This window comes from Habropoda laboriosa, unplaced genomic scaffold, assembly GCF_001263275.1.
Source record: "Habropoda laboriosa isolate 0110345459 unplaced genomic scaffold, ASM126327v1 scaffold123, whole genome shotgun sequence".
Classification (NCBI taxonomy): Eukaryota; Metazoa; Arthropoda; class Insecta; order Hymenoptera; family Apidae; genus Habropoda; species Habropoda laboriosa.
In genome coordinates, this window is record NW_017100236.1 from 520,526 (window position 1) to 536,849 (window position 16,324).

General features: G+C 42.7%; 1 protein-coding gene across 1 annotated transcript in view; it reads left to right on the forward strand.

Moving 5' to 3' along the window:
* The window catches only part of LOC108571672 (neurogenic locus protein delta), a 42,418-nt gene that overhangs the window by 17,791 nt on the left and 8,303 nt on the right, over positions 1-16,324 (forward strand). Inside the window, exon 4 of the mRNA XM_017933773.1 lies at positions 8,642-8,893. Within this exon, the coding sequence (XP_017789262.1) occupies positions 8,642-8,893 (252 nt within the window). The remainder of the gene's footprint in view (positions 1-8,641; positions 8,894-16,324) is intronic.

The following is a 16,324-nucleotide window of genomic DNA, read 5'->3' on the forward strand; positions in this document are numbered from 1 at the left end:
AGGCGCTAGTGTTTCCTTCCTGTGTAACCGTAGCACCTAGCTTCCAGCAGCGCGCCACGGTAACACGAAACCCTCTGCGGACGAGGATATGGACGGTATCCTATGCGTATATACGGGGCCTCCTCGCTCTCGTCTATTGAACTATACTCTGTTGCGATGTTGCCCGATATTCCGTTGAAATATCAAGGAAATTCCTGCTTACCAGTCGATAACCCCTTCTAACTTTCTTTCGAGTACCTACTTCCTTTATTGTTTTCAAGTGAGTCTTAACGTGAATCTTTTTGTTATAAATTAGACTCCCTGTTAGTTCTTTGAAGTATTTCTTTTTTTTTCTTTATAATACTTGCTTTATTATTTTGTAGTTGAATTTTAACGGAAATTGGATTTAGAATTTTTTGGTATTGTAAATTGGACTGTGATAGTCTTTCGAAGTATTTTTCGTAATACTTTCTTTCGAAATTGTTTTAACGTAAATTGGGCTTCGGTCAGTGTTCCGAAGTATTTTTGGGTGTATATGAAATTTGTGATTGAATGTGAGTAACACATTGAATGCTGCCTATACAGATGTACTGTGCACTGGTCGTTGCCATCAAGTGTCGAGTAGCCGAATAACACAATAGCGGTAGCGGCCTCAGTATCTATAGGGTGTCCCACGTAAAATTTCGACGAAACGATGACTGTTCTGATATTGCTGACGCCTAGAGATATTCGGCGGTATTAGACGTTGTGCTGTAGATCGACTGATCGACAAGATGATTACATCAATGTACGTTATTTGGACGAAATTCGTCACCCTATAGATACCGGGCCCATACATAACACTCGATGGCAACGATCACTACAGCGAAAATGGTTGCATTAGTATAACACCTATATAGGCAGCAGTCAATGTGTTAATCACGTCTGTATACCTACGCAATTTCAGTGTACAGTACTGAAATTTTTTTGTTAATATCTCGGAAACTAGTGATTAGCTGCGGCTAATATTTTATATTTGGGATCCACCCACCCTCCACCCCCTTCCCATCGAATTTTCTGTAGATCCACGATCGGGGACTTTCGGAACTCTATCTGTATTTTTTATATTTTTGCAGTACATTTCAGTGTACGTTAAATGTTCACTTCTCATCATCACCTTCTACTCGATAGTTGTATACACGCAAACATAGTATAACTATTGAGCCGCGAATTAGTGAATATTTAATCGAATCAACGTATCAGTTACCGCGAAAACATCCACGCGAGATCCACAGGTAGTTCAATTTCCGTGGATGATCGTCGCGTATATACGCATGGAGTAGGGATGCTCGAACACGATAATCGTCGCACGGTCTCGAGACACGACATTCTCTCATTAATCGTGAGCTCCGGGAAAACGTGCATGCAAATCGGTACGGGTCGAGGGGATGTTTATTGCTTCCGCATCCGGGGAAAGCTCCATGAGATCAACCAGATAAAGTCACATTAATTTGCGTTCGAACGCTAGTTCTGGCAGTCAAAATTATCGAAATTCAATTACACACTTGAGTTATACGACGACGACGACGATGATGATGATGATGATGAAGATGATAATGATTCTGTTCTTACGAGGATAGAAGGCATAGGTTGAAGCAACGTGGCCGCGTGCGCGCGCGAACATGCAGCAGCGCGACACGCATGAGAGCGCTGCACGGCCACGTATACCTTCCGGTCTCCGGTTCATTCTAATTGCCAGCCAGCCAGCCAGACAGACAGACAGACATACACAGGACCTCGGGGAAAGAAATTAAGCGGTCTCGCTCTTCTTACTCCCGGTCTCGAGAGTGAAGTAGGAAGACTGACGGATCTGCGCTACCTGCCCAATCGCACAGAAATCGCCGCCATGATGTATCGATTAATATTTATAGGCTCTCGAGTATTCTAATCATGGATCTTTTCATGGAAAAAATTTCAAATTCTTTTGGTCGATGTTTTTTTTCTTCTTTTTTTTTTTAGAAAAGGTTACTATTCTGTTCCGTAGAAAAATTTGGAAATTTTTCCCCCATAGGGATTGTAGTCAGAATTGTTAAATATCGTAATATCTCATATGGAATTTCCGACACGAGAGATTCCACGCGTGCAAACCCCCCCTAAATCATCGATAAACTCTTAATTAAATTTCCTCTGTTCTCCTTCGCTACCATTCTCCTCCCCGGTATATCCCATGATAATACACGCCTATCCTCGCAACAATGTATAACCCAGCAGCTGCAGAAAACTCGAGAAAAACTCTCGATTCCGTCGAAGCGGCTAATTACGAAGGGAATAATCGAGCTTGGCTTCCTTTGTTTCAAGCTTGCCCGAGAACGGAATTCCTACTGTTATCCCACAGATGTACCTGTGGCCGAGGCGCATCCGTGTCTAAAAAGAGAAAGAAAGAGAGAAAGGAATGGGGGAAAGAGGGAACAAACTCTCCCATTAATATGGTACACGCATGTTTTGTCGGCCATTTATGTTTGGACATATTCCTTGGGCCTTTATCACCGAAACGCACACCGCTTACATTGTACGCTCTACGCGCATGCTCGCGCAGGCGCAATGCACAATATAATGCCCCCAACGCACCGGTGAAACGAGCCCTTTATTGCTGTTCGCGCTGTGCTCGGATGCTGCTTCCTTTCTCAGGCCCACACCGTCCTCTTTCTCTCTCACTCTTATCGTGGAACGTGTCTGTGCCTCTCTTTCTCACTCTCACACGGCCCCTCGACCGAAGATACCGCGCTGCTCGAAAGCTTGGACCGCACCTGCGCCACGAATTATCGCTGGAATTATTTCTGGTTCCGTTTCTCGACGTCTGACGGTGGAGAGAGAGAGAGAGACGTTGACTCGTTAGACCAGAAGTTCGTGGGGAAATATAGTGGTGAGTCGAACATACTGTGTTTCGTGTTAGCCCGTTGTTTATGGACGTGAAATTTGGAGAAGCAGTTTGGACGTTAAAGGTTAGGAGTTGCGAAGTTAGTTCAGTTTGGAGAAGTTAGGAAGGAGAATTGAAGATGGCGTTCGGTTCAAAGTTTCTTCGCGACGCAGCTCTTGATTTATAATACTCGGATTTTGCGTATATTCTAAAGCTACAAGTTCTAAAAGTTGTTCGCAACTTCTACATTCACGAGATATTCAGAGTAACGTAAAGGATAACCTCAATCTGTTCATATATCATATTCTCAAGCGTCTCCAATTCTCTATTTACATTTCATCTCGAATTATTTATCTCTGATTCATACTATCAAATGTCAACTTTGCTACAATAATTCCGCCTCCGCTTTTCCTTTCATTCACTCAACCTGCGTGGAATCTTCATCGCTGTCGTTGACGGTGGCTCAGCAGGCCTCGTTTGCGGTAACGCGGTTCGTTAAACGAAACGAGAGTACGCGGCTGGATTTACGACAGCTCGGCGGCTTTGCGGTGTATCGTGCTGCACCGTCAACGGGAATCCGGCTATGTAGCGATGAACATAGAGAGAGAGAGAGAGAGAGAAGTGGCTTACGTCATCGGCCGATTGTCAACCACGCTTTTCCCTTTTGCTTCTCTCTCGGGGTCTCGCGACACGGGGGAGACGGTCAGCGTGTGTGCACGCAGCGCACCTGCCTTCCTTCTCGTCGAACGATAATGAGCGAACGGAGTAATTGGTCCGCTGTCGCGCGACCGCCGTGATAAGCTGGACCCGTTCCCGGAACTCGATAATTCGACGAATCGACCGGTGCAATTGAAAAACAAGCCTCTCTGATATTGCTAAAATGGTGAGATGGTTTTATGAGGCATACGAAGGGAAATTTCTGGTTTTTCAGGTTAAAGTGTGTACATGTTGAGGTTAGGTTAGGTTGTTGATATAGAAGGTGGGCCTGTATATACGGAGGTTTCTATTTTATGATTGAAATTTTAAGGTTAAAGTACACATGAAGACGGAATATTTCTGCTTTTGTGAATATTCATAAATGCACAATGTTTAAGTGTTGCAATTTTTTAGTGATATTTCAATGTATACATTTTATTCTATTTCGTGCATTTCAATGTAGGAGTGTTCACATAGGTTTTACTGGTTCCGTGTATATTTCATTCATAAACTTCATTCACAACAGATTCTGAGGACTTAGAAGTTCTTTCAGGGCTTCTTTTCGCTGGTGCAAGGGTTGTCACATGGAAATTGAAACCAACCAGATCAACCCTATACTTTGTAACATGTAACGTATATACACTCCTATGTATCGTTATATCTATATTAAACTTTACTGTAACTAAGTAGTATCTTTTTCCGGCATTCAGTAACGCACTAAAGAGATTCAATTTCTAACTAAAGAACGAATCCAGTTAACAAAGTCAGCTAATTACGTCCATTCAAACCTAACCTCAACCGCAACATGCAAAAGCCAAATACCACAAATCACACGTAACACCGCGACATACTCTATCCACAGAAGTATCACATCTCTAATGTATCAAACCACGGAAAAAATCACGAAGCAAAGCGTGAATTGCCAGCGATACCGAGTCATCTTGTCTTACAAATCCCACAGCTCAATCCGATCTCCATCTGTCGAGCAAACGAGCGTCTGTTAAAGACACTCATCCATCCCGCCAGTAATTCATTTCCGCCGGCATGACGGCCAATGGAACGATGTCGTTCGAAGGGTTTAACCGTCCGAGACACGGTAAAATCCGGGTTAGGAGAGTTTTTTCCGCGTTAGAGAGAAAAGAGCACGGATGGTCGGGTAATGCATCTGGCTACCTGCCAGCTCGGGGCTATCCTTCGACGGCCCGCTCGTTTCTGAATGAACAATAGAAAATGTCTGGCTACTCGCGGTGCTGCCGCCGCCGCCACGTCGTTAATGAATACCTTGAATCGGCCTGGCCTCGAGTTCACCGGGCGTTTTACAGGTGCACGCGGCTGCGTACACGCAGCTTGTTGTTCGCCGGTGAAACGACTGGCAACCTTTTCGCCGTGAAACACGCGCTCCCGACGTCCGACGGGAAGTTAGTTTATAGTTGCAACTATCGATTGTATCGAAGTTGTGTTTTCATTTATTCCTCGGACAAACTCTTCTTCATTTGGATCGAATTTTTCTTCCACTGTAACGTCATGTGACTTCGAAGTTACGTATCCATTTTTCTATATTTCATTTTTTATCGATATCACATTCGATTAAGAGTCGACAGCTAAGAAAGATTAGGAAATAAAAATGGAGACTGAAGAAAATTGCTAAATGTTTGTTTAAAAGTTTTTATTTTCGTTTAATATTGACATTTATAAAATATTCTCCTCTTTCGTGCAAAAGTAGAGGTATTTCTTTTCAACCTTGGAATTTTTTTCTAATATTTTCTAAACTCCGCTAGGCTTCCACAAACGCATTTCTGAAATTCGCAACAAAATCCTCGATGCGATAAACGATATGCATAAACCGGCTTATACACGAGCATGAATAATTCCTCTCTAACACACGGATGTTTAATTCATAGGTAAGATGAACACACCGGTAGAAACAATAGGCCTCTGCTTTAACGAACTCCAGGAAATCAGTTCCTTTAATATAATTTTCAACGTAAACAGACCGCTCAAGAACCGTTCTCTTTCTTTTCTCGAAAAAGAAAAAGTAAAAAAGAAATTTACGCTAAGTAGTCCTGTGGTGCGAATCGAAAAACAAAGGATGACGAAGGCCAGAAAAGTAGAAGTCGATCGTGCGTTACATACACGTCCATCTGCGCCGATGTGGCGTGCGAACATCGGCGTTTTCAGAACTCGTAACAGCATCACCTGGGAAGATAGTGGCCCTGGTAAACTGCCTTGCCTCTCCCTCTCGACTCCCGTTTCGCCGACAGCGAAACGTTACTTCCCTTCTGGGAAGAGAGGGCCCTGGGTATCCTGTTTAAGTATCGCCGGGCACGCCATCGGCGAAGCCTACCATTCGTCCTTTCTCTCTCTCTCTCTCACTCCTTTTCTCTTCTTCGATTTTCAAAGCTCTCTTCGCTAATTCTTTTTATTACTCTTCTTTCCACTAATCCACTCTCTGTGTTCCTTCTTCTTCTCCTTCTTCTTGATGGCGTAACGAAAGGCCCATTTTCTCGCACATCACTCTGGCTACGGTGGCTTTCAATAGCTTATTCAATGGTATTACTGTGAAATTGATGGCAAGTTGTTTGATCTGGCTAAAATTGTAGAAGATTAGAGGAGGAAGTTTTTCAGCTTTGAAATTGTTTTGCTGCGGCAGATTTTAATATCGTTTTAAAATCTGTTTCGTTGAATTAAGCTGGATAGAAATGAAATTAAGGTGGGTTATGGTATTAATCGATACAGTTATTGACACTGTAGCTAAGTTAAAAGTTGCCGATATTGAGACACCTGTTGATTTCTTCGATATACATATAGGTGTATCGTATCGCTGCTTGACATTGATATCGACATAATTCAAAAGATGTCAATTTAAAAAAATTTTTTATATAAATTACGTAAATGCTTTTTACATGAAATAGAAGAAAGATAAATTAAAAATTCATCTATTCTCGTTTTTATAATTGTCCATAAAAAAATTTGGTATTTCCAAAAAAATCAAATCAAACCACACTTTTAACTGAAGGACGAGTAAACAAGGATAAATCCTTGGATCTTCATCTGCCCATTATTTCCGTTCACCAAACTTGCTGCACCTTCACATCCAGAAACAGAAAAAAAGGAACAAACACGAAATTCAGGTTTCAAAAATAGAGCCCCGACGATCACCGGTGGGCTAGGGTAGGCTGGTGAGCCGTTCATTAGAGCAATATCACGCTGCTAGGGGGGGAGGAGGAGTAACCGAAACGGAGCGAAAAAAACATGCACACGGAGGCTGACCACTTAACTCTTCCTTACGCTACCGACCACAACGTAACCATACAGCATAGGCAGTACTGTTTTCGACCCATTTGGCAGAGGTTCTGATCCTACCCAGGAATCAAAACTAACAATTATTTTTGAAAAATTTTGAAATTTGAAAAATCATTGAGAAAATGTTGCTCGTTAATTAAATGAAATATAGGGATTAAAAACAGTTCTATTCCCTTCCACTTCTTATGTGTAACCAAAAAATTGTTTCGTGATGCATACTGGTTTTCAGTAACCAAAGAAAGATTTTCACGATCGATATAGGTTACTTATCAGTAACGAGAAAATATTTTCGTAATTGATATTGGTTATCAGTAAGAAAAAGCATCATAAATCAAGGTGTTAAAGTTATATCAGTACTGGTAGTCCCTGGTTCTGCCAGACTCTCGTGAGACGTTGCCTTTTCACCTGATTCCTCCTCCAAGAATAAAAGAGAAAGACGTAGGAACCATCCTAATCTCTTGGCCCATTACGATAATACGTTTAGTAGGAAGCTCCGGGAACAACTTTGTGTATATACGTGTGTTGCTTGCTCTTCTTCCTTCTCTCATAGCTTCTCCCATGAAAACACAGGTAGAGATGATAGTAGGACGAAGAAGAAGAAGATGTAGGGTTTATAATAGTGTTGGTAGCGAAGGAAGAGCGAGGAAGAAGAAGAAAAGAAGAACGCCTCTTTCCCAGAGCCACAACGTGGTGGTATACGCTTACTCTCTTTGTGCCGGATGCGTGCCGCCGGCGGAGTAGCAATAGCGGACGAACGTCCGGTCTGCTCTGCCTCCCTCCCTTCCTCCCTCCTCTCCCACCCTCCTCTCCCCACCCGTTTTCTCTAATACATCTTTCTCGCTCACTCTCGTACGGCACTGAGGCCGATGCACTTCGATCGCATCATTGGGCGCAGCAGCCACCACCTCAACGTTATGTTGTCCTCAGTCTTTACTGTTGCCCTACTGATGGACATGCTTAATTACTCTTTTGCGTTTCGTACGACCACACACTCTTTGCTTACTCTTTCGTAGAATGAAAGGGTTGTTTTATTTTTGCGCGATAGTGTTGGATTTTTTTGAAGTTGGAGAATTTTTTATTTGAACGAAAATATTTCATTCGAGGATTTTTTTATTCTAGTCCAAAGAAGCTGGTTTTTTTTTTTTTTAATTTTAGTGTATATAAGAGTTATTGCAGATGTATTTGGTTTAATTTTAGTCGTATTCTGATTCGAAGTAGAAAATTGAGGGATGAATATTGGATATTGTAGGTTAAACGAGGGGCGTGAAATTGTCAGGTACGGTTATGAGGGAGAGTATGATTGCTGGGGCGGTTTCTGGGGAAGCGGTGACAAGTGGGAACGTGTTGGAGTCAATGGGTGGTAAATTGAAATTGATTTCCATTGGGGAAACGGAGGAGTTAATTGTACTGTATCAATGGAAGTGGATTGAGCGAATCTCGGTACAATTGAACGAACTATAGAGGGAGTAATTTACTTATTACTCTCTTCGATTACAAAATTATTTTGTTTTTCATCTAGTTATAGTTTATTATTAGATCAGTATGAGAAGAAAAATGACTCTCCGCAGTTTACTCTGTTCAGGTTATTTTATTTCTACATTTTTTTAAGAAAAGAAAATAATTCTAAATATCTATGAATTCATTTATTCTCTAATAATATAAATAAAACTTTACATTTAAGAATTCAACATTTACCTCGAAAATTTTACATTTAAAAGTTCTCTTTGCAGAATATTCTAATCGCGCAATTTCTTTTTTCCTTTACAGAGAAAGTGTTGATAACGAGGTTAACAACGCAAAAATGGCTGGACGTGGGTCTGCACTGGACGGAGGACGAGTACAGAAGCGCGCACGCGAAGATGGTCTACGAATACAGGGTAACGTGCGTGGCACACTATTACGGAAAGGGCTGCGAGAACCTGTGTCGGCCGAGGGACGACAGCTTCGGTCATTACAGCTGCAGCCCGACCGGAGAGCGCGTCTGCCTCTCTGGATGGAAGGGTGACTACTGCGCTACCCGTAAGTCTTCCCTTCTCTCTTTTCTTTTCCTCACCGCGCGCCACGCCTATTATCGTACACGTAATATGCGTGCACTCCCACGCTTCCCATCGCGACTGCACCGCGCGTGACATCCCTCCTTTTGTAGGAATTCCGTGTATGAAATTACAGAGACGATCTCTCTAACGTGTTCTCTCTTTCTCTCTCTTACACATGCGCTCTCTTATGCTGCCAGTGGGTCTCTGTTTATCCCTTGTCCCGTCAGGCTGTGCGTCTCGCGCTCTGACCGCTGGGTAATTTATACTGTTCGCTTGTAACCCGAGAGGCTGTCGAATTTAAGATTTTTCTCTTTTATTTTGGCAAAAGATGATGAATGTTATATGTGTATACAGTGTTGGACAGAATTTTTAGGATTGAATACGTGTAGTGGATACTAGATAACAGTTGATCTCGTGTCTTGTAGTTTTTACAGGTTAGGGTATACATAGTGATATTTTGTTCGCACTTCTTCATTAGTGTATCGAGTGAAATAATGAATTAGGATAAGTGTTACGTGTAATTGATTTTATCTGTTTCGTAACATATGTAGTTCAAGTTGTATTTTCATTACTTTATTACTGCATCAAGTAAAATAGTGAATTAAATAAACGAAGTGTTACATAAATGTACTTAAAGTTAGATTTTCATTGTCGTGTTACAAGCGTGATTCCTTGTGAACTACTGTGTATATTCACCATTTAAATTCGCATATGTTATTTGTTAAATACGAATTAACTACATGTTTCCATAAAACTCGTGCAGAATCCAACCTCTTTCCTATCTCCAGGCCTTCTCTCTCTCTCTCTCTCTCGGGAGGCTCTCTTATATAACATTCACTCCAGGACGTTAGTTCGTGCACACGGTATATAGCAGCGTTCTCTCTATTCTCGTTCGTAGCACGAAACTCGACAAACTCGACGAGTCCACGAAGGAGAGGCCCGGTGCAGTGTCGGTGCAGTGTCGGGTCCGAGCGTGCAGCAGCTTCCCACGCTTGGCTCGCTCTCGCTCGCGCCGCGTACACACTCTCTCTCTCTCTCTCTCTCTCTCTCTCTCTCTCTCTCTCACTGCTCCCGTGCCTGGTGTATACCTCTCTCCTTTTCTCTTCCCCTTAACTATATCCGTGTAGAAGTGTGTACGTGTGTATTCTACCTCCTGGTCGTGTTCATTCCTCGTCTCTGCATCCAGCATCCTTCTTGTCGCTCTTTCTCTCGCGTACCTGAGTCCGACTGCTCTCTCAGGATTAATCTGTACGTGTGTACGCCTCTTCGCGTCTACTTTCCGCGTGCTCAGTGAGCTCTCTTGAAGCTAATTTTGATTAAAAGTTTTCGGAAATTGTGTGAAAGAATTGTACAGTTTGTAGGTTAGATTTTGGTTCCGACGCCCAAAGAATTAGGTGATCTTTCATAATTTTTTAAAAGAATTCTATGAGATGGATTAATACGAAACTTTGTAGATTTTCTGAAGTACATTTCGTGAATACTCAATATTTTTTTCACGTTAAAATGCTTATTTATTTAAACATGGTAGCGATTCTGCCGGCGCGCTGAAAAAGTGTCTTGTCCACGGTTGCCATAAATTCAACTGTGTAGTGGTCCAACACTAAGAAAACTAAAGAGATTTTAATCTTTACAAATGATTTAAAGTAAAGTAAAACCAATTTGAAAAAAGTCGTTTCGAGAAAAATACGTTCGAAGTTTTCGATATTGAAAAGTAAGAATCTTCAAAAACTTGTAGCTTTTTTTCGCTAGTCTGCTATTCCTGGCCCAAACTTTCTGCTTCCTCGAAATATTTTTGTTGTTCATATTGTTGTCTGAGCCTCCTTGGTGCTACTTAGTAAGTGTCGATGAAAAATTTTTTATTGCTGTACAATATTAAACTTCAATTCCGCTATTTCGTCGACAGAGTTAACATCTCTGCTTACTGCTAAGTCGTATTAATTTGTTAGCTTTTTTCTAAGGGCATATGTTGTCTTACCTCTTCTTCAAGTTTTCTTGCTTTTTTATATTCCGAAGCAGAATAGCCATTCGTTTTTCAACGTGACCAACACATTCAAATATCACACTTGAAAATCGTCCCCATAAGGACTCAAATCTAACATTGCTTTGTACGTTTTTAAGTCTCCGTCGCCGATGTAATTGGCGTACGCGTGAGGCGTAGCTATAAGATCGGTTGCAGTCTGGTTAATACTTCGAATTCCACTTTACAACTTTACGGACATATTTTATAGATATATTACTTGTTGATTTATTTAAAAAAAGGAATCGATTTTGTTCAACCATCACAGTAGGGAGAAGAGACCCCTTAAGATATATAGACTGCTTGCTAATAAGTGTTTACCCGTGTATTTTTTTCACTTTATTCAAAGTATTGTAGCTTTCTCCTTTGTTTCGACGATTTTTTTTTTTCTTCGATTGGTGTCCAGGATGGATTTGAATGGGGGCCCGTTTCGCAAGGTTCGTGCGAGCAAGGCAAACGCGGCTTTTCTCCCCCGACGATGGCATCCGAGATCTCGATCTCCTTTTGCTTCCTTTGCCAGCGTGCCAAGTCATCGCATTCCCGTCCACGGCCAACATATTCGAGCCCAGGGAACTTGTCGCCGCCGTCAGGGGAATGGCATTCACGAATTTGACCGCGATTAGGGGTGTTAGGTCTTTCTAATAATCGAACCAGCCCAAACCATGATACAATATTGCCACTTGATCCCTTCTGCGAGAAACTGATACAATTTTCGAGTACGAGGATCTGTGCAAGTGTTTGTAACACGCTTTATGAAGTTGAAAATTTATTGGTTTACGAAAATTTCAAATTCCAATTTAGATATTTACAGTTTGTAAAATGATCATCCCTAACATAACCTACGTACACAAAAGCGCCCATAACCTCAAACACAGATCCCAAGAAAGAACTCCTTAAAATTGAAATTAACTAAGTTCATGTATCTAACCTTACAAGAATCACTTCGTTATCGATTCATTTCCTCAAAAATCTACCAACCTAATCCTATTCACCACACCACAAATGCTCTCATAACCTCAAAAACAGATTCCAACAAGGAACTCCTGAAAACCGCAATCAGCTAACTTCATATACCTAACCTTATACCAATCACTTCGTTGTCAGTTCATTTCCTCAAAAATCGAGCAGTTTTCGCAATGTCTCCAGTCATTCTGGACTCAACAGAGGTCTTTCCCGTGGCGGTCGTCGTTCGGTCGTTGCACCCATCACGCAGTGTCGAGCCGGCGCTCGACAAAGTTTCTCCGCGCATTGATTACTAATAGACTACTTACTCTTCATTTCGTGACATTCCCGGGCATTCGTGGAATCGTTCGTTCGTGCGTGGAGTTTTTCGCGCGAACTAAAGCAGCCAGCGTTCTCTGGATGTGCAAAAAACCTAGTACCACGCGATCTTTTCTCACGTGCTCGGCCAAGCGCACGCCCACGCCACCGTTTCCAGGATTTTCGCCGCCTTCCTGTTCCTCCTGCACCGCCGCCGCCGCCGACTCGAGACGCGATGAGAATGGGCCATTGTTGCGATTTACTGCTCGTCTGGCCGCGGACGCGTGCTAGGTCCGGTCGAGGAGATTTTAGCACGATTAGCCGACGTTGTATAATAGGCGTTTCTACTTTTCGAATGATTGTATATCATTGTCTTACTTGATACTTCGCTTCTTTTCGTTTTTTGATTGACGGAGGTAGATTGAAAGTTGGTCTGTTGATTGTGAAATAGAATTGAGGTTTATCGTGGATTCTTCGTGGTGGGAAAAGTAATAATTGGTAATTGTTTCTGATCCACGGAGGGGAAATGTGAATTTTGGTGTTCTTTTAGGTCTGTCATAAGTATCAATTCAATGTGACTGGATTTCTTTTTTTTTTATAGGAGGAAGTGAATTGAGGTTGATTGTAAATGTTTATGTAGATAGGAGAAAATTTATCACGTTTTTGAACAAAGAAAGGAGAATAAACAGGCAAATACTTACGAGTGGGGTAGTTTAGATATAGTCAGCGGAAGAAATATAGTGAGATCGTAGGTTTACGTTAGCTCGAGCATATTGACAGGCGAATCTGACCCCAAATCTCAGCCAGGGCCATATGTGTACCTCAGGTTTGATTCAGTCCGTATCGAGCCTTTTGCGTTTCAATTTACGACATCGCTACATTTCTTTCTCCGACTATACATGATACGTGACTATAGGGAGTTGGAAAGAATTAATAGGTTTTCCTACAATATTTCCTAGCAAACTTGAAAAAAAATACATCTACTAAAATTGTGAAATAGTATTATATTTGGATAATGAACACGTTTATCTAATTCCCAATTGGTGGCAAGGTTGAAATGTATTTTTAAATGAGTTAATGTGAATAGTTAATTATAATGTGATATTCTGAAATTGAACTTGCTTCACGGACGGGTTCCGTAAGAACGAGATTTTATTTCACGGGTAAAAAAAAAAAATGGAAGCGGTTCTGACGGGGCGTGGTTTCTAGAAATGGCGAGAGTATCGCGTCCTGGCTGCTGTGTACTCAGAGAGTTTGCTCAGCTGACCCGGTGTGCCGGTTTCCGTAAAAAAATGCCTGCCACCGGTCGACGGGAAAATGTGTCGCCCACGGCGAATTGGCTCGTTGACCTCTTCAATCAACCAAAAACTTCAGAATTTACTGTGAAACTTGAATATACATATTTCGTCAACATTTCTCACCTATTTTCACAAATTCAATTGTAACACGTTCACTGTCTGTAACGAGTTGATTTTTTCGGACACATTCCTTATATCTGTTCAACCATATTTTCTCAACCCCAAGCAACGTTCGACCCAACATTGAACCATGAGGAAAGCAGATACAGCCGGGTTAATCGCCCTTAGAGACAATAAAAAAAAAACAGCTCCTGAATGCACAAAGACCCAGTCCCAAGCTATACGACACTTAGTCCAGCCGATGATCCTAGCAAAGGGGTTAACGAGGGCAGACCAGGCTAGAACAGGGCTGCAGCCGTGTATTTCGGGGGTGCCAGGCCGCGTATTACATAGGGGTTGGTTGCAGAGGCAGCTGCAACGCGACGAGCGTAGCCGAAAGAGGCCGAGTGGGCCCCCGACAGCTGCACAGAGGCCTCGGTGCTTTAACCAACAGCTGCACCGGCCTTACGTTCACAGTCCACTTCCATTTCAACCCCTCCCCCCTCTCCTGTAGTCCCCGTCACTCTCGCATTTTTCCATCTTCTTCTTCTTAATCTTGGTGTCCTTCTCTCTTTTACACCGTGTATATGTTAGGTAGCTAGTTAGACTACCTGTGCTCGATGGGACTTTTTCGATTTTTCATTCCATTGATTCATTTCCATTGGTATAGAGCTGTGTACTATAAATGGTTGTGTGTCAGGTAGAATTTGTAGAGGTTAGGTTAGGAAATAATGCTTACCATGGGCGACGGTACGATTGGCCGTGTGTTCATTGTCGCTGTTCCACGAAAGGTCAGACACGAAACGACCAAGTCGGTTGAACAGCCGGGGTGTATAGAGAAAAATCGATACGTACGTTGGCCACGAGCCGTGAAATTCGTTGGGGAAACGGTATGGTGTCCGGACGTTTAAAGGGAACAAACGACTTCTAGGACTGTTACGAGGTGTTCCTGGATAAGGGTGCAGTGGAGGTTCGTGAAAGTTTGCAGGTTGCGGTTCTTTTGGTCTGAGGGATCAGCTGAGGGATAGGTTAGGTCTATTGTATATATGTATATACCTGTTTCAAGTATTTGGTGTATGAAATGTACTATGACCAGTCTTGTTAAAAGTAACGATAATTGTTGTTGACGATTATATTAAAATTCTGGTTGTTTTTTCGTAAATAAACGTTGAAGTTTACGAAGAAAGTTATCGAATTAATTTGCGCATCTAATAAACGAGAAATGCATTCTCAAACATGCAATTAACATTTCGTCCGCCGTGTCCGCCATATTTCCACGTCACGCAAGTCACACTTTTCCGTTAGAATTTTACTAAACACGTCAGAAGTAAAGCTACGTGCAGTAATATTTCCATTGATCGTACTTGAAAATCCCTCGAGCCGTTCGAACTGTCAAACGTGCCACCATTTCCCTTCGGATCAGCTGACGACAGTGCTACCACCCCACGGATTACCGCACAGCAACGCCACAACATCGTGATCCAAGTTTAACCACCGGCGTGTGTCAGACGCTGCCGTAATCCCGGTGTTTAATTCAGGAACATCAGTTTCTCCACCATTCGTACCCTCCCCTCCCCCCCTCTTCGCTCCTCTTTTTCCACGGTAAGGAACCGGTGGAATCCGCGCGATTCAATTTCGTCCCGCGGGATGGAGGTATATCGAGGCTCTGGCGTTTCTCTCGAACGTCGACTCCGGTCCCTCGACTCGGTTCTCCACTCTATAAATACCATACGCTCCTTCACCGCTTCGAGACTCGAGACTTCGCGAGAGAAGCGTGCAAGAGAGCCGCTCCGTGGGCCGTTGCGCTCGGTGCCAAGGTCACGCGGCCCATCGGCCCTCTCCTCTACCCCCTCCCCCTCCCCCCGTTCCCTCCTCTCTGGCCAGGGTTCACCTTCTTCTCTGTACCGGCCACCTTCAACCCCCTAATTCAGGAAGACACCGGTCGACTGCGTTTCTCGATGATACGCCTTTGTTCGACTTGTTTTTCGAATCTTCTGTGGACACTCGGAACAAAACTGTAAACGAAATATGTTATTCTATGGTTTATACGGAGATAGATAATATTCGATGTTTGTACTGTTCTCTATACGTTGGCTAGGTTATGCTAGCCTTGTTTTTCTACAGTTTCGAGAACGGATTAAATTACTTCCGTGCGTTTATGGGATTTTTTGTTTGAAATACGACTCTTACGAGTTCGTGAGGTTTTCTTTAAAACCTTCTCCGAAAATGTCGTTTTATTCAATATTCAATTATTTTGTTCATACCTTTCACACGTTTCTACTATGTATTGCCATTGCAAATAGATCGTACAATTATTCCAATTGAGACGTTTTAGCGTTTTAAAATTCCCAACCTAACCCCGGGCCGTTCGTTGAAATTCAGAAAAAGACGTACGTTTGAGTGGGAACCAATTGCCGTTGCGAAACAGAACGGTTCACAAAGTTACGGAAACTTTACAACGTGGCACGTGTACGTGTACACAGAGGAGAAAAGAAAAACTCGGGAGACATAGACGATGGGCAGAAAGAGAGATCGTGGTAAGTCGCATGGTAACATTGCAGACACACAGGGCCCGGCGGTCTATATACTCGGGGAACGTACGTAACTGAACTGGTGGCTGGCAGCCAACTGAAAGACTTTGGATATATTTGCGGACTGGACAAGCCGCTCGACACGTGACACAATTTCATTACCCTTGCCGGGCCGCGTGTGGCTGCTGTTACGTCGATCTTTCTCCTCT